The 24055-nt window shown below is 40.3% G+C and overlaps 1 protein-coding gene across 36 annotated transcripts in view; it reads left to right on the forward strand.

The window, feature by feature from the left end:
* CELF2 (CUGBP Elav-like family member 2) overlaps positions 1 to 24055 on the forward strand; it is a 683959-nt gene that overhangs the window by 527540 nt on the left and 132364 nt on the right. For all 36 annotated transcript variants that reach the window (XM_077472885.1, XM_077472887.1, XM_077472889.1 and 33 more), the window contains one exon: positions 18121 to 18255. In XM_077472885.1, coding sequence (XP_077329011.1) covers positions 18121 to 18255 — 135 coding nt within the window. The remainder of the gene's footprint in view (positions 1 to 18120; positions 18256 to 24055) is intronic.

Genomic DNA, 24055 nt, shown 5'->3' on the forward strand with positions numbered 1-24055 from the left:
TAATAAATAGCCCTTTTTTAAAAAGCAATTTTTTTTCGCAGTTTAGGCCGATATGTATTCTTCTACATATTTTTGGAAATAAAAATCACAATAAGCATATATTGATTGGTTTGCACAAAAGTTATAGCGCCTACTAGGGGATAGATTTATGGCATTTATACTATAATTTTTCTTACTAGTAATGGCGGTGATCTGCGTTTTTTATCATGACTGTGACATTATGGCAGACACATTGGACACTTTTGACACATTTTTGAGACAATTGACTATAAAAATGCACTGATTACTGTATAAATGTCACTGGCAGGGAAGGGGATAACACTAGGGGGCGATCAAGGGGTTAACTGTGTTCCCTGACTGTGTTCTAACTGTAGGGGGAGGGTACTGACTAAAGTGGATGACAGATCTTGCTTCCTAGCTATTAGGAACTCACAAACTATCTCTCCTCACAGAACAGAACAGGGGTTTGTGTGTTTACACACACACACACACAAACATTCCTGTTCTGCCTCTCGTGCCCACGATCGGTTGTGGCTGGCGGCCATCACGACCGTCGACCACGAAAATTCGCACCCCTTCAGTGTAGCGTGCACGATCCTCTGGCGGGGCCCCGCTTAAAGGACCCAACGTGTAGCTCTGGCTGTATGTTTAGAGTCGTTTTCCTGCTGGAAGGTGAACCTCCACCCCAGTCTCAAGTCTTTTTCATACTTTCTTCTAAGATTGCCCTGTATTCGGCACCATCTATCTTCCCATCAACTCTGACCAGCTTCCCTTTCCCTGTTGAAGAACAGCATCCCCACAACATGATGCTGCCACCACGTTTCATGGTGGGGATGGTTTATTCAGGGTTATGTACAGTGTTAGTTCTCTGCCACACAAAGCGTTTTGCTTTTAGGCCAAAAGGTTCAATTTTGGTCTCATCTGTCCAGAGCATCATCTTCCACGTTTTTGCTGTGTTCCCCACATTCTCGCAAACTGCTAATAAGACTTCTTATTGCTTTCTTTCAACAATGGCTTTCTTCTTGTCACTCTTCCATAAAGGCCAGATTTGTGGAGTACATGACTAATAGCTGTCCTGTGGACAGATTCTCCAACCTGAGCTGTGGCTCTCTGCATCACCTCCCGAGTTATTATGGACCTCTTGGCTGCTTCTCTGATTAAGGCTGTCTTTGCCCAGCCCATCAGTTTAGGTGGATGGCTATGGCTTGGTAGGTTTGCAGTTGTGCAATACTATTTCCATTTTCGGATGGTGGATTGAACAGTGCTCTGTGAGATGTTCAAAGCTTGGGATATTTTTCTTATAACCTAACCCTGCATTAAACTTCTCCACAACTTTATCCCTGACCTGTCTGGTGTGTTCCTTGGCCTTCATGATGCTGTTTGTTCATTAAGTTTTGATAACAAACCCCTAAGGCATTCCCAGAACAGCTGCATTTATACTGAGGTTAAATTACACACAGGTGGACTCTATTTACTAATTAGGTGATTTCTGAAGGCAGTTGGTTCCACTAGATTTTAGCTAGGGGTATCAGAGTAAAGTGGTCTGACTACAAATGCATGCCACACTTTTCAGCTATTTATTTGTAAAAAAATAGAAAACCATTTATAATTTTCCTTCCACTTCACAATTGTGTGCCACTTTGTGTTGGTCTGTCACATAAAATCCCAATAAAATACATTTACGTTTTTGGTTGTAGCATGACAAAATGTGGAAAATGTCAAGGGGTATGAATACTTTTTCAAGGAACTGTATGTGTCAATATATGTGTCAAGAGAAATTTGAAGGCAACGTGTAACAGGCAACAGTAACATATGTGCAACAATTAACTATTGCTGACCTCTCTGGTTTCAATGCTTTGAAACCCTGACGGAAAGCAGTATGCAGTGAGGTACCTCTGGCACTTCACATACTTGTACTGTGTTGCAAACTCAAAGGGAGCCTCTCAATCCAGATAAAAGCACTATATTTTTGTGAAAAACAAATAAAACCATAAACTAGCTGTATAGAAAAGGGAAAGATTTCTCATGCAGGGAATGGTCATTGTGATCTCTTGGAAAGTATTTTGTTTTGGACTGGAATTGCATGCAAGGTGGCTCTTTTCACATGGAAGCAGAAAAGCGCTTAAAACAGTGTTTTTATGGGCAGCATTCTACCCATGCTGAGAAAAGTCATAGAAGACAATAATCAGCTGTAGTCAGAAACACTGCAGATAGCATTTGGCCAGCCGCACCTCTTATACAAAGCTACGAAATAGGAACCATTTGACCATTTGGTTCAGTACACACTTTTAAACCTTGCATCTGTTGGGTTCTTGGCAAGCCTTGTTTTATATTTTTGGTACAGTACTTTAACTCCAAAATAGATGACTAAAATATTTGTCTTTGTCCCATTTAAACTAAAGTGATCAATACTTACCTTTCCACTGCCCCTCATCAGCACTGTCATCTTCTCTCGTGTGCTGGTTTTCAGACATATTTATTGGCCAGTGCAGGATGACATCACTTCTTCGCAGGAGCTAGGCATTTTGTCACACGGTGATCAAGCCAGCCACTGTAAGCTTAACTGCGCATGTGCAGCCCTGTTTATATTTTAGGGATCGCTGTGAGCTGGGAGGTGAGTGTAGTTTAATGTAGAAGAGATAAGGCCATATGTGTATACTGCCAAAGATAATTGTCCATAAAGTGATCCGCACAACCAATGCTGCTCTAAAATCGTGCTTTTATTAGGAAAAACAGTGTACAAGTCACAAATATACAGTAGTACTTTGACACATTTCAGCCTACATGGCTCTAATCTCGATTAAAGGCACATAGGATGAAATGCGTCAACGTACTATATCTGTGACTTATACACTGTGGTTTCCCTAATAAAAGCAAGATTTTAGAGCAGCATTGGTTGTGCAGATCACTTTTATGGACAATTAACTTTGACTCTGCGATTGTAGATCAAGCACCCAAGAATTCTACTAATGGTGGGTTGTATGGGTAGCAGAATTGGACTCTTCTTTAACATAATGTGTATATCCTGCACATTTGTTTGACACACAAGATATTTAGCTTCTATTTCAGTACCATGGACAGCTATGCAACTTCATCCTCGTTGCCTCTTGAGGCCTAGGCTAAAAAGATTTCTTATTAATTGCCTTAAATTAAAAAGTTAATGCTCATTGCCTGTTGAGCCACACAATTAAGGGCTCAGTTACACTTGAATTTTTTAATTTATTATTAGCAGGAAAATGAACCCCTTGATAACAAATGTGTGCTATAATGGAATCTGTGAAAATTATTTACCAAAAATAAGCGGGGACAATTGAAGTGCACCTGTGTTCACTTAAAATAGCCAATCATTTGCAGCAGAATTTCCTCTGCAAATATTGTATATTTGGATTGGATATTTGAAGTGAACATACATCTACTTCATATCATTTTACTGAATCATCAGCATTTTTTTTAAATAATTGAATAAATGGATCTTATGAATCTTTTGTTACTTGATCACTTATAATCTCAACTACAGAAGTGCACTAAAACACAAAGAAATTTGGCAATCAAGTCATCCAATTTGTAAAACAATGTCCAAAAAAAATCCAGAAACATATTTGAACTGGTTCAGCATGCACGAAGCAATACAACAGTAGTATTTTATATTACAAATACTCCTCATTTAAAGACTTACCTGTTTAAAGTCCACTTGGACTTACAAACAGCTCTCCCCACTTAAACGACGTGCTATACATCATTGTATTGTTCAGTACAGAATTTTAATTTGTGTAGTGTACTTATGCAAATTAAAACAACGTTATTGAGCTGGAGTTTTGTGTTTAGACCTTTATGTCACAATACAGTACAGTAGTTAAGAATGCTTAAAATATTGATTACTTGTGGCTTCTCGTTTAACGACCAATTCGTTTAACAACCTGCTTGTTGGAACGGAACCTGGTTGTTAAGTGAGAAGTACCTGTATAGCATACATCTTGATATGTTACATGGTTTGATGGTTTCTTGATCTTTCAAAAACAAACTTGCAGATGCATTCAAGTGGGATATTGACAAACACCAACAAGCTAGATTGTAACCATGTACATATTATATTCATTTATCTGACTTTGTTATAACAAATTCATTTTTGGCATCTGAGGGAGTTCGCCTTTTTAATGAAGAAAAAAAAAAGAAGGTCTTTCAGCAGATAAAAAATACAAAGAAATTAAAATACAACAACTCTGCTAAAATAATTTGCACAATAATAAAAATAAATATGTGTGCTGAAAAGTCTCGCGGGGGAAATTTCTGACTTCGTAGCAGTACTTCAAAACTAGCTCTGACAGCCTGCTCATTAACAATGAATTGAATTTGCATGCCATTTAGAGAATGGAAGGAATAAAATCATAAAAGGAAATTCAGACAACTATAAGCATTAGAAAAACAAATGGGAAAAAAAAAGATTTTAGTTAGAGTTAACTGTGCATAAATCGGTAGCTACCCATTCAGTAATACAGTATAAGGACATGCAAATGCTATCACTGTTTCACTAAACACACAGTATGTACTTCTGGTAGGGGTCTGCTGTCAATGTTCAGCTGTGGTGGCCTAGATTCTAGTAACTTCTATCACCACAGTGAAAAATAACCCACTGATAGCTCAAGAGCATCTGTTTTATCTCCAATCTATTCAAGATCATTACCAATCAAAGGATTAGCTCTTTGAACACAATGTGTACTTCCTATTTGAAGCATTTTTCAAGACATGACGTTTAATCACCTTAGGAAAAATGATCATCTAGGACAAGTAAGGGAGAGTGAAAACTGGATATCATACCACATTTTTAACCACTTGCTGACCAGGCCTTTTCTGGAACATTTTTGTTTAAATTAGTATTTTTTGCTTGAAAATTATTTAGAACTCCCAAACATTATATTTTTTATAGCTGTGGAGAAACTAGAGAATAAATTGGCGATTATTGCGATATTTTATGTCACACTGTATTTTGCGCAGTGGTCTTTGAAACGCAATTTTTTGGGAAAAATACACTATTGTGAATAAAATAAAACACTGAAGTTAGCCCAATTTTTTTGTATAATGTGAAATATGATGTTACTCAGAGTAGATAGATACCTAACATGTCATGCTTTAAAATTGCGCATGTTCATGGAATGGCGACAAACTACGGTACTGAAAAATCTCCACAGACGACGCTTTAAAAATGTTTTACAGGCTACCAGTTTAGAGTTACAGAGGAGGTCTTGCATTAGAATTATTTCTGAGACGTTCATGTTTACATATGCGGGCATGACTTATGTATGCGTTTGCTTCTGCGCACGAGCACAGAGGGACAAAGCTCTTTACTTTTTTTTATTATTTATTTAACTTTTTTTTGCCCTCACTCGACTTCCTGCCCAGGAATCAGAGGAATCAGTTCCAAGATTAACGACGGTTCAGGTAAGCTTAGAAACCACTTCTGGGGCCCCTTTTATCTTGTAGAGAATCACCCACAGTCCAAAATGATACCAGGGTTATGGCAGCTAGCTGATGCCATAAAAACAGTATTTGATGTCAAATTAATGACGTAAATTGCACTGTGGGTGCTCCGCAAATGGTTGCTACTGTCTCATTCAGAAAAACACTACCCTGTACCCTGCTGGTCTCAAAACAGTACAATGTAAATATGCCAATATTGTACATTTTCAATGGAACACACCATGTTCATGGGAGCTAACAAATTATTTTGTTAGGTTAAATTAATCATTTAAGAATATTTTGCCATTCATTTACTGGTCAGAAGTGTATGCTAAAGATTTAAATATCACTAAGACCTATATCTTGAAGTTTTTAGCAGCAAACACCTTTTGTATCTTTATTTTAAAAAGTTTGAGAATGAATAGCATTAAGCTGATTATATGCTATTCAAAGTAATTGAACAATCTCACTACAATTTCTTTCAGCTTTACCAAAACTATGTAATACGAGGACCCTTTTTAACCACTTGCTGACCAGCCGCCATCATTATATGGCAGCAGGTCGGCTCTTTCCCGCGAATCGCCATATCTGTACACAGACTCCTTTAAGAGCCATAGCAGGCATGCATGCCCACCATCCACAGTGGGGCACCCGATGTGTGTAGCCGGTGGCTGTGATATCCATGGGAGAATGAGCCAGAATGGGGATCTGGCAATGTAAACAGACAGATCCCCATTCTGACAGGGGAGAAGAGAGAGATCTGCTGTTCCTAGTGATTAGGAACAGCAATTGCTCTCCTCCTCCAGTCAGTCCCATCATCCCACAGTTAGAAACAACTCCCAGAGAACACATTTAACCCCCGATTGTCCCATAATGTTAACCCCCTTCTCTGCCAGTGATATTTACACAGTAATCAATGCAGTTTTTTAGCATTTAGCATTTGTGTATAAATGTCACTGATCCCAAAAATGTGTAAAAGGTGTCTGATCTGTCCGCCGCAATGTTGCAGTCCCCCTGTGCTTCTTCAACCAGCATGCAGGCATTTTAATAAAGGAGATGTCTTTATGGCCTGATCACCAGGGGTAAACAGAGGGGAAAAAGCCTAAAAAGCAAACAAACGCATACACCACATCTAATGATGTGTAAACTGATATATTTTACTTTTTTTTTATCCGCTGCTAGCGGCTGAGAATGGGTTAAAACCACCCGCAACATGCCGCAATGGCGGCATTTTGCCAGCGGTTTTGCAGCGCTGACCCATTGATTTCAATGGGGAGCAGTGGTGGAGGAGCAGTAAACACACCGCTCCTTCACCGCTCCAAAGAAGCTGCTGGCAGGACTTTTCCTGATGTCCTGCCAGTGCACTGCTCCAGTGTGAAAGCCCTTAGGCTTTCACACTGGAGACAATGATGCAGTAGTTTGAGGGCGGATTGCAGGTGCTATTTCTAGCGATATAGCGCCTGCAAAACGGTCTCGGTGGGAAAGGGGTCTTATGTAAAATACAACAGAAGGGTTTGGAATTCCACAAGGTAGTTTTAGATGATGGCATTCCCAACAGATTAAAAAAAAAAGATTGCTTAGCATGCGAGATGCTACATATACCTAAAATTTCATTTTTGAACAGCCCCTTTGATGTGCTGTAATGTGATGGCCAAAATCACTTGAAATTAATACAAATGAGGTTATTACAGCTCAGGCCATTTTAGGATTGGGAGGTTAAACATGTAATCAGATCACATAAAACAGTAAGCAGTGTTTAGTGATTTAAAAAGGTAAATTTCATAGATTTGCATTGTTTTCCATTTTATGACTAAACACATCTTATAGTATAATCAGTAGTTGAAGATTTTCATATAACAGTACAATCAACAATAATTATTGAACCTTTAACCTAAAAGAAAAGACATGGGTAAAAGTGATTTAGCATATCCTTTTAGATACCTCTTATGATTCGGTAAATTAGCCTTGAAGACTGTGTTTGGAACTAATGATATATCCTTTCACAAGGTGCACCATTATAGTCCTTAAGGATGCAGTTTGATAGTGCATGCATAGGTAAATGTGATATGATGCGAACAAATCATTTCATGTGTAGCCCACTTACATTAAGCAATACATTTCATTGCACATTAAGCCTGTACATCATGTGATTTCTTTTTTTTTTTTTTTTACGTTTGGCAAGTAGAGAAAAAAGGAATTCTGGTTGATTCATTTGATCCAGACCATTAGCCAAAAAAAATTATGCCAGTTCAAACCTCAAAGGAGTTTTTGACAAAGAAAAAAAGTACTAAAGTTTGAGGCTACAAACTGGATCCATCCTATTAACACTATTGTAATTTGTCATCTGTGTAGATAGTTCATGCAGTGCAAGCACCATGACAAGCACGTTAAAGTGCTGAATTTGTATCCCACAGTTTAGTTTCAGACAGAAAGCTAATGATGCAATTACTGTAAGAAATCAAGAAGCCTTGTATACCCATAAGCTCCTGGGCACGTAGTAAACAGTTACTACAATTTCCTACTTTCTGATGTTTAAAATGATGCATTAGCAACAAGTAACATAGAAATAGTGATTTCAGAGGCCCCATGTTGTGAACATTGCAAATTTTCTTTCCTATGATATACTAAGTCAGCAATACTAACTGCTGGCATACTTCTATGCTGTAGTTTCAAAGGGTAAAGAAGAACCCCAAGAACACATGCAATTCAGTTTTAAATACACAAAAGTTATTTATCTGTGGTTGCTTAGAACTGAATGAGCTAGGAGGAAAAATAATTCAAATAAAAATGTGCCCTAGAGTAGGAAAAGAAAGCTGTCTCAAGTAGCATGGTGCTGTGACCTCACACACATTGCTTAACCAATTCAATTCTGAGCACATTCCCCCCTTCCTCCCCAGGCCTTTTTTCAGCTTTCAGTGCTATCGCATTTTGCGCAGTCATGCAACACTGTACCCAAACAAAAAATTTATCATTTTGTTCCCTTAATTAGAGCTTTATTTTAATGGTATTGATCACCACTGTGTTTTTTGTTTTTGGTAAACAAATAAAAAAAGACCAAAAATGTTGAAAAAAAAAAGTTTTTCTTTGTTTCTGTTATAAAATTTTGTAAATAAATACGATTTCTCATTCACTGATGGGCACCAGTGAGGCTGCACTGATGGACACTGATACGGTGGCAGTAATGGGCACTGTTGAGGTGGCACTAATGAGGTGGCATTGATGAGGTAGCACTTATGGCCACTGATTATGAGGCACTAATATGCAGCACTGATGGGCACTGATAGGTGGCACTGAAATGCAGCACTGATGGGCATTGATAGGTGCCACTGATGGGCACTGATAGGCAACACTTTTTATTCTTATCAAAATGGCTGCACAGGTCATAGATACTATGGCTCCTTCTCAGCACACAGCCCCAGGGGAGGAGGATGGAGGCAGTCTATCTCCAGAGGGCCCTAGTATCCTCTGTTTGGGTCATTGCTCCTAGCTGTGATTTGTTGTCTTCCTCCGAAAACTATGCTTGCCATTTGGCTCCTTAGCCTTCCTCCTACTTATTTAGTCATAATGTCTGATTTCATCAGCAGAGTTTCATTCCTTTCAGGGTTCACAAGCAAGCCCCATCTGTCTCCCCTCCTTGATCAATTTCTGACCTTGCTTTGGCTGCAGACACATTTTCTAAGGAGTTAGGTGAAGAATATCCCTACTCTTAATCAGATCAGAATAAGATTGTAAGGGCTGGGCTCAGCCCTTCCTTCTTTGAGCTGGCCGCTCAGCTGTCGGCTAATATCTCCTATCTCTCCACAGTTGCGCAGCTGTTGAGGATATCCTGCTCATCAGTCCTGCCTACTTAAGCTGTCCAGCCGAGAGAATCTCTGCCTTCGCCTTAGTCAACATCACAGAGACGCTCTCCTGCATTCCTGTTTAAAGACTTGTTTGGCTGACATCCCTTCTGGCTCCAGATCCTGTTTGCTGTTTTACTATGCTCATCTCCAGCTCCTTGACATTTGGCTTGTCTGACTATCCATTCCGGTTCCTGAACTCTGACTATGTTTTGACTATGTTTGTTGTAATTACTCTTATTATTAAACAAGTGTGATTTAACTGTACTTCTGCTTTGGTCTGATTTGATGGTTTCTGACAGTAGGTGAAGGCCATGAATTCAGAAGATGCAGTCAATCCACTTGCTGCAGGCACCTGCCTCGAGTATTACCTCTATAAGAGGTATGTCTGTTTTTGCTAAGTTTTGCTCTGAGCTTTGCAGTCCCACCCTGCCTCCCTCACCTCCCATGCTCCTGGTAACAAGTCGGTCAGTAAAGATGAACCCATGCACTTGGGCTTTACGCATCTCTCTGCCGATGAGAGAACCCTTAGGAGGAAGGAGAGATTGTGTCTTTATTGTGGCCAAGCAGGTCACTTTTTGAAGTCTTGTCCTACCTGTCCAGGGAACGATGGAACCTTGAGGTCCTGTCAGAGACAGATCTTAGGTGGTGTTGTTTCATGCCCAGTTATCCAGAAGGATAAACCCCTGGTTCCGGTCAGCCTTTCTTGGGCTGAGTTTTCCATTGAGATACGGGTTCTAATCAACTCTGGGGCTGCAGGCCTGTTCATTCATGCTGCCTTTGCATCGAAGCACTTGATTCTACTGCAGCTGCGTGACAGTCCATTTGCCATTGAGGCTCTTGATGGGAGACCCCTGCAGCCTGCCCAAGTGACTCATGAGACGGTTCCTTTGTCCTTCACCGTAGGGGCTCTTCACCATGAGATAATCCAATTCCAAGTTATTTCCTCACCTGAGTTTCCGCTGGTTATTGGTTATCCTTAGTTACAGAGGCACAACCCCTCTTTTGATTCGCTCCATGATGAGGTTCTCTCCTGGTTGCCACAATACAGTAAGATATGCTTCAAGAAGGTAGCCAAGGTCCAGTGCACCTCTTCACTCTCCTCCCTGCCTTAGGAGTACTGCGATTTTAGCAATGTCTTTGACAAAGGTCAAGCCAGTAGTTTGCCTCCACACTGGATGTATGATTGCGTAATTGACTTTCAACCTGGTGCCATACCCCGTCATGGCTGGGTTTACCGTTTGTCGGTCTTGGAGGATAAGGCCATGGAGGAGTATGTACTTTCTCAAGGTTTCATCCACAAATCCTCATCCCCTGCTGGTGCTGGTTTCATCTTCGTGAAGAAAAGGAGTGGTGAATTGAGACCTTGTTTTGATTATAGGGGTCTCAATCATTTCGCGATTAAGAATGTCTATCAGATTCCATTGATTACAGAGTTATTTGACTGCCTCAAGGGAGCAATGGTTTTCACAAAACTTGATTTGAGAGGAGCATGCAATCTTGTGAGGATTAAGGAGGGCGACGAGTGGAAAACTGCGTTTAATACCAGAACAGGCCATTATGAGTACCGCGTAATGCCTTTTGGCCTTTGTAATGCAATTTTCCAGGAATTCATTAACGATGTCCTCCCAGAATTTTTGCAGTTATGTGTGGTGGTTTATCTTGATGATATCCTCATATTTTCCAAGTCCCTGGAGAGCCACCACACAGATGTCTGTCGTATGCTTCAGAAACTAAGGGAGAACAATCTCTATTATAAATTGGAGAAGTGCGAGTTCTATCGTGAACAGGTTAAATTCCTGGGTTATGTTATTTCCACTGCTGGTTTTTCGATGGACCCAGATAAACTTTCAGCAGTCCTACAGTGGCCCTGACCCGTGGGTTTACATCCTCTGCAGTGTTTACAGGGCTTTGCCAACTATTATCCGAAGTTTATTTGCAACTTCTCATCTCTGGTCAAGCCCCTGACTGATATGACCGGAAAGGACGGTAACCCACTGAGTTGGTCTCCGGAGTCCATTAAGGCCTTTGAGAGTCTCAACGCTGCCTTTGTGTCTGCTCCTGTGTTGATACATACTGATCCTACGTTACCGGTTATCCTTGAGGTTGATGCTTCTGAGATTGGTGTTAGTGCCCTGCTGCCTCAACGTCCTACCTCTGAGATTGTTTTGCATCCTTGTGGCTACTTTTCCAAGAAATTTTCACCTGCTGAGTGCAATTGTGAGATTGGTGATAGAGAGCTGTTGGCGATCATTTTAGTCCTGAAAGAATGGAGACATCTCCTCGAAGATACCACTGTGCCGGGTCTCATTCTTACTGACCATAAGAATCTCACATTCTTGTCTGAGGCTAAACACCTCTCACCCAAAAGGGCGTGATGGGCTCTTTTCTTGTCAAGTTTCAATTGCATTTTGGGTTATTTACTAAAGGCAAATCCACTTTGCACTACAAGTGCACTGAAAGTTCAAAATTCTTGCTGCTCAGGTCCATGCTCCTTCTGAGAAACCTTGTGACTGCTGCTTTGTCCCTGAGAGTCTCTAAACTGACGTGCTCCAGACTTACCGTTCTCCCACGGCTGCTGGCCACCCTGGGAAGAATCAACTCTTTTGGGCCATTTCCCAACAATTCTGATGGCCTAGTCTACATTTTGCTTTAACTGTCTTTGTAGCTGCCTGTTCCGTGTGTGTTCAGAGTAAGACTCCACGACACCTTCCAGTGGGCCTCCTACAACCCATACCCAATGGAGAGAGGCCCTGGACCCACCTGTCTATGGATTTTATTGTGGAGTTACCCAACCCCCAGGGCAACACAGTTATACGTATGGTGATTGACTGGTTCTCAAAGATGTGTCATTGTATACCACTAAAGAAGTTGCCCACTTCTAAGGAACTGGCTTCCATGGGATAGCCAAGGTGAGGGGTAGTTAGGTTTTGTCCCAGTTCTGGCAAGCTTTTTGTGCACAGTTGGGAGTTTAGCTTACTTTTTCCTCTGCGTATCACCTGCAGTCTAATGGGGCTGCAGAATGAGCCAATCAGTCCTTGGAGAAATTCCCACATTGCTATATTTCTGACCATCATAACAACTGGTCAGACCTATTACCGTGGGAAGAGTTTGCTCACAACAGTGCCTTGAATTCTGCTTCCTGAATGTCCCCGTTTATGGCCAATTATGGTTTCCAACTTTCCATGTTGCCTGACTCATTTTTTCCGTAGAGTATTCCTGCGTTAGAGGAGTATCTCCGTGGTCTTCATTCCACTTGGACACAAGTCCAGGAGTCTTTGTGACATGCTAATGATGTGCCTTCCTACCAGGTGGGGACAGGATGTGTCTGTCATCTTGCAACCTATGACTTCGTGTTCCCTCACTGAAGTTCACACCTCGGTTTTTTGGGCGCTTCCATATTTTTTCGTAGGATTAAGTGACTTATGCATTAGACCTTCCTTCTAATATGTGTATTTCAAATGTATATCATGTTTCCTTATTAAAACCTTTGGTCTGCAACCATTTTACCACATCGGGGCCACGTCCTCACCCTGTACAAGTTGAGAACCATGAGGAGTAGGAAGTACAGTCCATTGTTGACTCCCGTAGGTTCCGTGGGCACATACAGTACCTGGTGCATTGGAAAGGGTATGGGTACTCTTCACTACTCACAGCACCCTCTGGGACTGTGACATCATAATGGGTGGGGACATCATCCAGTGATGTCCCTATATAAGTCGCCGTGTGTCGCGTCCCTGCCATTGTGACTGGAGACCGCGACGAGGCAACATCTCCAGAAGATAAGAACAGAAGAAGAGAAGAACAGAAGACGGTGGCAGCGGCGACAGAAGACCGGGCCACTGCCTGTAAAAGAGCTAGAAGAAGGCGCAGTGGCCCGGCAAGAAGAACCAAAGAGGGGGACAAGACCCCCGAAGTCGGAAGAAGAGGGTGGCGGCGAAGATGAAAGCCAGGCTCCTCCGCTAGTAAAAGAGCTAGCAAAAGAGCAGAAGATAGTGGAGTCAGGCGAGAAGACCCCCGAAGACGGAAGAAGACCCCCGGAGCTGTGCAATAAACTATTTTAACCCTTGTGTGTTGTGTTTTTTTTTTTTTACTTTTTTTTTTTTTCACAGGTGAATGGGTAGGGGTACATTGTACCCCATACTCATTCACATAGGGTGGGGGGGCAGTATCCGGGGGCACCCTTATTAAAGGGGGCTCCCAGATTCCGATAAGCTCCCAGATTCCGATAAGCCCCCAGCCCGCAGACCCCAACAACCAACGGCCAGGGTTGTCGGGAAGAGGCCCTTGTCCTCATCAACATGGGGACAAGGTGCTTTGGGGTGGCACCCCCCATGTTGAGGGCACGCGGCCTGGTATGGCTCAGGAGGGGGGGGCGCTTGCTCGCCCCCACCCTCTTTCCTGGCCGGCCGGGTAGCGTGCTCGGATAAGGGTCTGATATGGACCTAAGGGGGACCCCCACGCCGATTTTTCGGCGTAGGGATTCCCCTTTAAGTCCATACCAGGTGACGGGCCAGCGACGCCTCCTTTGCTGGCCCCGGCTACCTGGAGACATGCTCAAAATGAGCGGACTTTCCTCCGCGTGTGTGGGCGAGTCCGTTTATTTCAAAAGTATGGCGGATAGTCCAGCGGACTTGGTACGCAGTATTAGTCTGCTGAAAAAGTGCTGTGTGTGGGCAAGTAGCTTGTTCGGAAAGTCCGGCGGAAAGTCCACCAGACTAAGTCCGCCGGATAGTCTGCTACGTGTGTACGCGGAATAACACTAACTGCACTAAATTTCAATTGTATCTGAAATGCAACTTCATAACTATTTCAGGTTTATTTGCTTAGAATCTTGAGCAAAATCCTTTGCTGACAATTTTATTTACACATTAAATAACTGACACAAGCAGTGTTATGTATTGCACCAATCAGTATCTTACTTTTGTTTTTCCATAAAGGGAAAATAAAACAAATTACCTGCTATCTGCTACTATTTTTTACTGAGAGACATACATGGGTTGCCATTGCTGATCTGTTTCTGAAACTGGTAGTTCCGTGGCTATTATTATAATGCTCTGGCTTCAGGTACTCACCCTGAACAAGCACGCAGCAAATGAGTTCAGAGTAAGTCAAGTCTACATGATCATTTTGTTAAGTGACTTAAAGTACTAATCCCATTGAATCAGCATGACAGCCAGGCAACTAGAATTTTCAAAAGTGTTTTGCAATGCAAGCATATTTCTCAGTACAGGTCTCCTTTAATTCACTTGTTAAGGTTTCTTTAATTTGCTTGTAACGTTTAGCTGTAATTGCGTGGGTGTGAACAAGCTATAATTGTTCCTGCTATTGTTGATTGTAGAAACGCCCCTTTCGTTTTATAGCCCGATTTATGCAACAACTGTGATGTTCCGCATATGAGCAAATACTTATTATACATTGAAAAATGCTATTTTAAAGGTTAGATTTTAAATGGTGTTAGTGGATAGTAATTGGTAACACATGATAAGTAGCATTTGTGCTTGAAAAATACCACATAACCCATCATTCGCTTTATCTGCAGGTAGCTGTGTGCTGTACTTTCATGTTCCCCACATAATTTCACCTAAGAATGGCTGCACAAATGCCTCAGCTGTATACTTTGGTTTTGAAAAATGCTGCAATTATTGTGGCTATTAATATCTCGGCTATAACCTCCTGTGACTCTGGGAACAAAGCTTGTTCTGTGATACCAGATAGAGTGTATCATAAGGTCATATTTGATATGTGTCTAAAGTTTCAAAGTATGTGTAACTCCATTCCTGAGATTGCTATGAAAGTATTCACAATTATCCATGATGTTCTTCCTTCCAGCTAAATTGGGATCCTAACAAAGACAGAATGATAGCTGTTGCTGCCAGCAGGCACTACTGCTAAAGAGAATGGCTGCAATTAAAACGAAAAAGCTTTTCCTTTGGTCATAGGAGAAAACAGTAAATCTTTGCTAAATCAATGAGCATTTCCAGGGGCTTTTCTACCATGATAACAATACAAGGAAATATATTTTGATATAAAACGCAGAGTCCAAATGGTAAAAATGCCTGTCTCTGAGGTAGGAAACCACAGAGCAAGCATTAATGTAATGAGTATACATTGTCATGCTTATATAATTTTATTCTCAGTATACTTATCTTAGTAACTACAGATAAAGGCTCTGGTCACAGTTGAAGTGAAGCATTACTTGCTGCTTCATCTATTACTGAAAAAAGCTGGCCATACACAAGAAAATATCTCTAGAAAGGATTTCATTTTTTTTTTTTCGTTCAATTATTTTTTTTTACAATTGGGACAACCTTTTTCTAACTCAACCCTTCCTTAAAAAAAGCTAACAACACAGATTATATGAGTTTATACAGTCTTAGCTTATGACATTGGTGCTGTTTTACTTGTACATGTATATATGCCCTCTTACTGAGCTTTACCTAATTTATCTGAACCTGATTCTACTTTAGCATAAAAGATATGGGTCAAAAATAAGACGTGAAAAATGTTAAGCTCCTCAGTTGCCTGGCATTCTCTTGAAGGTTCATAACACTGTCAAGTAACAGAACCCTGTTTTTAAAGTTTATCTAAGTATATCTATAGGGAAGCACTAAAATCACTTACCAATGTGGATGGAATCCTCTCTTAGCCAGTTGTTACCAGAGGAAATATCTCCATTGGACGATTTAGCCTCTATTCCTGTTCTGGTGGAAACTTAAAGCAGTAGTAAACCGCAAAAAAAAATCAGGCCCTGGGAATCGAATACTAGCACAAAATGACAGACTTACCTGGAAACGAAGACCTCCAGTGGCACCCTGTCACCTTTGAAGGCACTTCCATCTTCGCCCAGTCTTCTTTCCGGGTATACAGGCTTCGGCTTTCTGATTTGCTGAACCAGCGATGATGTCACTCTCACACTTGTGCACGGGAGTCATTGTTTATGGCACAGCTCTGAAGGAACAGCACATAATTTCCGTTCCTTCAGAGCGCATGTGCCAGTGACGTCATCAACTACATCTAAATACATTTATGTTACTTATAGGTAAGCCATTAGTTAAACTTTAAGAAGAGTGTAACAACCACATGGTTTTGGTGGGCTGATTTACTAATGGAGTTAGGAATCTTCACACAATAAGTTCTGTGGAAAGCAAATTCCTGTTTATTTATATGTTCTGCACGATAAGATAGTCAAAGTGAACAAGAATTTGATTTTTGCTTAACTGGATAAATTAAGTGAATTTATGATATGCAAGTACCCTCAGAAGGTTAGTAAGCCTCTCCTAAAGGTAAAATACATAAGTTCACTTTTGGTCAAGTGTTAAATTCAACTTTAGGAGCATATTACATGTTACATACATATTTAACATGTAACATGCTCTTATCCACCCACCTACCGCCACCTGCACTGCCCACTCTGTGTCAGCAAGTGGGGATCTTCTCCATGTCCTGTCACAATTTAAAAACAGTGTGGCTCCTCCCACATGACCATGTCATTCATTCACAGTTTTCCTGTGAATGAATAGACTACAAGTACTGTCTGTCATTGTGGCTTGTAGTTCTCAATGAACTGAAAGGGCGCTGGTGAGCGTCCTCGTAATTCCTTGATTCTTCCTGCCATTCAGGAACTGCCTGTCCATATTGGGGGTACAGGCAGACAGTGTACTGAGATTCTGCAGGATCCTGGCACTATACATGCAATCTGTTGATCGATGGTGCAATGCTTTACATGATGCAATGTAAAAAAATATTAAATGTACATATTTTTAACTGCAAAATACATGCATTTATTTTAATTTACCCTTTACCTATTCTGCTCTGTTAAATAAAAGTTACACTATTGTAATATAATTTTAAACAAAAGACTGTTATATTAAAATTATATTTTAGGGTAAATTTATGGTGGTGCACAAATGATGTAATTGTTGTATTGGGAAAATTTCAGGAAGATGCATTTTTTAAATATATTTATTTGTTACTATTTATCCCCAATAAAAATCAAGAAAATAAAAATATACTCTAACAAATTTGCTACCAAATTTAAGCCCTATCTGCCCCTCCAAAGATGTAATAATATGTTAGCTGAACTGAGACATTGCCAAAACAAGAAAAAAAAATATTTTATCTGAGAAAAAGGCACAGGGACTCAAGTAGTTACATTTTCCATGTTTTTCAAGGGTTACAGTATAAGAAATAAAAAGCAAAGGGAAATCTTTCCAGTCAAGCACAGACAGCAAATTAAGGCCTCACAGTAGTCCTAGCCTTATTGCATGCTTCTTTTTTTTAACAGGTAATAGCATGCAAATATGTTTTACATAGCCTTATTATTCAAAGCTGAACAGACAAAAAAGTAACTCCACCCATATTTTAATGGCTACAAATCACCAGCAAGCCAGATTGGAGGACTCACTGCCCACCCCTGTGTGCATTGATTTATGTACTTGAACATCTAAGTAAAGCCACATTTTTTAAATGTATGCCTAGTTATAAGGTGTTTTATTAATGTTGCTGTTTGAGTTTATTTACTAAAATGCAGCTTGTCCCAGCCTTAGAAATAGCAACTTTTCTTTCTTAGTCTGAGATGAATGTATTGGGAAGAACAGCAGCTTCTTATCACGCTGTGAGCTGTAGTAGCATCACAGAAAAAAAAAAAAAGGAAGAAAGAAAATAAATGCGAAATAAAGAGTAAGCATTTGCCTTCCTGGGACCTGTGTAAAGCACAAAGCTAGGCTCACATGATCGCAGCTGGTTTTGATGTGGTAATGAAGCATTGATCACAGGAATAAAAAGATGAAATGGCCTTTGCTCATTCATTATTTTTATCTTCTAGCTGTGGAAGACAGAAAATTGTTCATAGGCATGGTTTCGAAGAAGTGTAACGAGAACGATATCAGGGTGATGTTTTCTCCATTTGGTCAAATAGAAGAATGCAGAATCCTACGGGGACCTGACGGATTGAGTCGAGGTGAGTGTGCCATCTGTAAAGAACCTATGTTTAATAGTTAATTAGAGCATTATGTCACAGACAGCAGATGGGATGTGCCAGAGGTCAATCATGATGGCCTCTCATGCCATGTAGTTACCCACATTTACTTTCCACAAAGATGGAAAGAAGTAATCACTTTTATTTGTAAAGTCAAAGGGGGTCTCTATGGGAAGCATGACTTGGTGAGTTATCTATTACAATGCAACATGGTCACAATATAGCAATTTATATTCAGTCACTTGCTTGTAAAGAGATTGCAGCTCTTTAAAGGAGTTTTCCAAATGTAACATTTATGACTGCAACACTTACAGTATTACTAGCACATACCATTTTCACTTATTAAGACAGTTTAATTCATTGCTTTCAAACATTTTTGGGATTTGCAGACATTGATTTCAGCTTCTAAACCCTTTCTAAATTAACCCTTGTCCTGTAGGGCTATCTGGGAGTCATAATTGTAAATATTTTTAACATCTGCCTTAAGCAAAAATTTTAGCCACCAATCTCAGGCCTTGCTTTCTTACAAATGTAAAGAACAAAAAAAGTTGACTTTTTTTCATAGGGAGGAAAGTGTTGTGTCCCTTTTAAATAAAATGTTTGAATGCATCATTAGTCATTATGTATATTATATTATATGATTTTCCTTAGGAAATGGGGGTTAGTAAGTTACTGTTTCTTATCCCTATTTAAAAAAAAGTCAATTAAAGTGTATGTAAACCCTAACAATGAACTTCTCTTATTTGCTCTCTTTTGGTCTAGTAAATATAAAATAGAAAGCATGCAATAGATGCAGAAAATACCTGTTGATCCTGCCAGATATCTTGTGACTGAATCACTTATTTTGCTCTCTGTCCTTGCTACAATCTTATCAATTATATTGTTCTCAGCTTTTGTGGGCTACAAAGCCCTCTCCCATTATATTATGCAGAATAAAAGAGGAGATGTGTTTTTCAGTTCTGTCCAGCGTTATAATATGGCCCCTTCATACACAGACAGTGTGCACTGTCACTCTATAACAGAAAGTTACTGGAATGATCTCCGGGCAAAATCAAAGGGAAAGAAGGGAAGAAAGCTAAAAAGAAAACACTTTTTAGCACACAAAGAGTAACGGGATATATAATTCTGAAACTGTGTGTTCTTCTAAAATACCTTCTATAATGATATATTCATTGAAGGCCACTAGTTTCTTTTCAAGTTACTCATATTTATAAAGCAGTGCATGCAACTTTTAACAAACATTCATGGTTGGTAAATCAATAACTGTAGTATAAAACACATATACCTGGAATATTCACCTGCAGTGAATATTTGGTAAAACTTCAGATTTGCTGCTTTATATGTATGCACACATTCATTGATGACCCTCCTCATGTTCCTCTTTGCTGAATATGTTTGTCTCACATTTCCACTTTCATGCTTTCTTTTCACCATAAATCTTTATTTTGAAACACTATAAAAGATACAAAGAAATAAGGCACAGTAATCACAGCTTGCAACTTTGCATCAATAATAATAAGAGCAGCATAGTAATTTAGCCATGCTGTGGGAGGGCAACTTTCCCAAAAATGGCCAGAGCTTCTAGACAAAAACAATAGTGTAAACTAACAGACTATACACACAGGGCAGTGAGTTACAATGCCATAATACATCATAGATTGAATAGTAGTAAACAATAAAGGTGAGGATCCCTGAGAACTGGGAGTTAATATTTTAGTCATAATGGGGCTCTAAGTCCTAAAGAAGGAGGTTGAAACATAAGTGAAAGCTGAGGTGAAGTTAGGAGACTGGAACACTCCTCTTGTCTGCCTATGTTTTCAATGTATACTATTAAATTGCTTGTTTAATTTCTCTATGAAGTAGTAGCTCCCAGCATTTACTTCATCAGCCATCCTCTTCTATGTTTTCTAACTAAGCCACTAACTTTCTGGCATAGAACTCCAAATAAAACAATTGCAGCATATTGTCGAAAAGGGGTTTAGCTGCTCCCTGCTACCCAACTGTTACAATCATGCATCTGGTCTCTGCTCACCTGCTGCTGTCACAGCCCCTATCCATTATGCATCTGCTTCTGGTATAAAACGCATTCCCTTTCCTCACTTGTTGAAGCCACCTCCCTAAAAAAAGACAGCTAATTTTCAAATAGCTCCACGGTTGACATGTGCTTACCCTAAGCCTAAGGGTCAAGCATCTGTCTGAACCAAAGTTTACTCCACTCAATGCCAATGTTTCCTATCCCTGTTGAAGTAGTAAGCTTCTCCTTTACCATACCTGCAACTCAATCTAATTACCTTATTAATTATGCCAAAAATAACCCTGACAGCTGTACCCAGCTACTCTCCAACACAGCTGTCAAAATATCCACTTATTGGCCAGAAATAAGGATCTAGAGGGTTAAAAACACCCTTGTAGCTTCAGTTTTGACATTTTAGTCCTGCAGAACCCAACTTTGTCCTGAAAGTCAAAAAACACATCTCATGTGACATTTACAGCACAGAGCCATGACTGATGTTTAAAACACAGCTTGCCACCACCAATTATTGTGAATAAACACATTGGGTACATTATATTTCTGTGTCTTTAGGAAGAGTTCACCAAAGTATAGCAGACCATTTCAAACTCCCTTCCCAGTCCAGGCTGTTTGCCAGTGCAAATTCTTTCTTGTTTGGTTTCTTCAGCACAACAGTTCTTACAGGGATATGCCAGACCTAGAGACACAATGCTGATTTGAACAAAAACTTGTTTTCTGGACAGATGTAGTCACAGCTTATCCCTAGAAAATAATATAAATGATGAGAACAATTAAAAAGGGCTTTATTTATTTAAATTAGTGCAGGATATCTGCCTTTGAGCCATCTGAGCACTTTTGTTGGTGGAGATAACTCTGGGGTAGAGAAAGGTTTAGATTTTTTTACTGAGCATTGCTCATGTTATTAGAAAAACCATCAAGGTTAAGTTGTTTGTAGAACTTCCTGGGATATCAGTGCCTCGGGCACTCATAGATATCAACTATGGTACACTATAATACATTGTGAAAAAAATGTACACTTATGGTTTCTTATGATATAGTCCAGTGGCAGGCAACCCCGGGCACTCATGCATGCTGAGTGGGATGATTGGGGCTGATTTATGATCAGACGTATATGAACCAAGACTGATCTGAGGTCTGAAGTATATAGATTGAGGTTAATTAACGGTCTGAAGGGTATGAATTTGGGCTGATCTGAGGCCTGAAGTGTATGGATTGGGCTGATTTGAGGTCTGAAGGGTATGAACTTGGGCTGATCTGAGGCTCAAAGTGTGTGGATTTGGGCTGATCTGAGCATTTCCCTCTAGGTAACCAATGTACATTGCAGGAATTATAATAAACTTTGTTACAGATTCCTACCTTTTGTTATTCTGAGGAAATCCCTGTGTGTTTCTCTGTGCCTCTGTTCTGAGTAGTTCTAATGGGAGTGGTTTCATAATTAACTGTCAGGTGTGGAGCTACATGCTACATCCCTTTAGATGGGTTCCTATTGAAATTATCTCTCAAAAAATGAAATTTTTGTTGCAAGGGATGCCTAAAATCTGACTTGTATCTTAGGCAGACTTCTGGGGAAATTGGTGAGTCTATCACACAAGCAGGAAATTATGTTTCTGGGGAGTGGTCAGTACACACTGTGTACAGAATACTCCAGGTAGCCATATTGCAATGTATTCTCAGAAAATTACATTGGCTGCAGATTGAAAAGGAGAGGTAATTTTTAATAACATTTAAGGACAATATGATTAGTGTCGCAATCATATGCGCTATATTATTTTTTTCTATTTTTTTCCCCACGAAAGTGGAGCTTTAAGCTGGATACACAATATATAATATTCTGTAGATTTTTTCCTTCAGGTTTACCAAAACCATATAATATGAGATCAAACCTTAAGACCCCATACACACTATACAGCTGTTGTTGTCAGATTTACTTTAGATTTAGCAAAACCATGTAGGGCCTGCCTGATTGCATACAAATTGAAACTCTAAGGCCGCGTACACACGCGCGGACTGTTCGCCCAACCTTGTCCGCTGAACAGTGTTTGGGCGGACAGTCCGCTCGTGTGTGGGGCTTCAGCGGACAGTTTCAGCGGACAGTTGGCCGAACAAGGTCTTACGGAAATTCCGAAAAACTGTCCGCTGAAACAAGGTTTCAGCGGACTGTTCGCTCGTGTGTAGGCTTGTTCGGCCAACTAAGTCTCGCGCATGCTCAGAAAGGATTTCCACGTCGGAAGGTTGCATTGCAGTGTATAGGACGTCGTATTTTTCGTCCCGTCGTACGTGCCGTTCACGTCATCGCGCACGGTTTCAGCAAACTGTTCGTCCGTCGTGTGTGGCCATGTCCGTCCATGCTAAGTTTGAGCGGACTGTTCGCTCAAACTGTTGGACGGACAAAGTTGGGCCAACAGTCCGCGCGTGTGTACGCGGCCTTAGATCCCATGCACACTTTTAGATTTTCTGCAGATTTTTGTCTTCAGATTTACCAAAACCATGTAACGCAAGGGCCTGTCTAATTGCATACAAATTGAAACTCTTATCCCTTGTACACACGGTCAGAGATTCCGACAACCAAATCCGTCAGATTTTTTTCGTCTGATTTTTTTCCGACGGATTTTGTCAGAAACTGTTGCATACACACAGTCGGACAAAGTTGTCGGAAAATCCGGCGTGATTACGTTATTTCGTTACGACAGTAGCCAATAGCTTTGGTGTAGGAATTTGATCTGAGCATGCGTTCTCTACACATGATCAGAGTATGTCCGATCGGATCATTTTGTCGGAAAATTTTGCCAACAAGTTGGAAAACTTGGTCCGTCGGATACTCCGACGGAAACAGTCCGATGTAGACCACACACAGACGGAATATCCGACAAAATGGTCCGATCGGACACATTCCGTCGGAATCTCCGACCGTGTGTACAAGGGCTAAAAGGGGTTGTAAAGGTTCACGTTTTTTCACCTTAATGCATCCTATGCTCAGGATCGCATGCAGGATCCAGGCATAGTTACTTAACTTCTCCCTAGGATCCTGAAATGTCTCCCTGCTGTGTGCGCGAGCCATGTCCTCCGTTCAAACTATCACAGTGCCAGGCTCCATTCCCTGCGAGCGTCGCAATGCACAGGAAGGACCACAGTGCCAAATTCAAAAAGTTAAAAACACACAATGCATACAGTACACTGTAATCTTACAGATTACATTACTGTATCAAAGTATGACACATTCCTTTTGTCCCTAATGCTTTGTCCAGTGTCCTGCATGCAGTTTTATATTAAATATACTGTTCTTCCTGGAAACTGGAGATTGTCCATAGCAGACAAAAAGTGTCCCTTTACGTCAAAAGTGGTTTTAGACCAGCTAGAAAACAGCGATAATAAATTAGAATCACTTGCAGAATTGAGCGATAGTGATTTGTGGGGAAATTCGTCATCAAACACTGAAAGTAACGACAGCGACAATTCTGCAACTGAGGAAATTTCAGTGTTTTTGATTTGATTACATTATTAAATACATTTTATTATTATTACATTATTATTTGTTATAATTATTTATAGTTATTTATTATATTATAATTTATGATTTTGTGTTTCGAACTTTATCATACCCTGTATGTTTACTAGACTCTTGTTTGGACAGATTTAAGTGTGTTATTCCTAAGAATTATGACCCCCTAAAATAAAAAAAACAACCAAATTTCCATGCAAAACAGTGTACCGCTTTGAGCATAAAAAATCTGACATAATTATACCGCCAGG

Source organism: Lithobates pipiens, unplaced genomic scaffold (assembly GCF_037356315.1).
Source record: "Lithobates pipiens isolate NorthernLeopardFrog02 unplaced genomic scaffold, aLitPip1_a1.2 Scaffold_8, whole genome shotgun sequence".
NCBI lineage: Eukaryota > Metazoa > Chordata > Amphibia > Anura > Ranidae > Lithobates > Lithobates pipiens.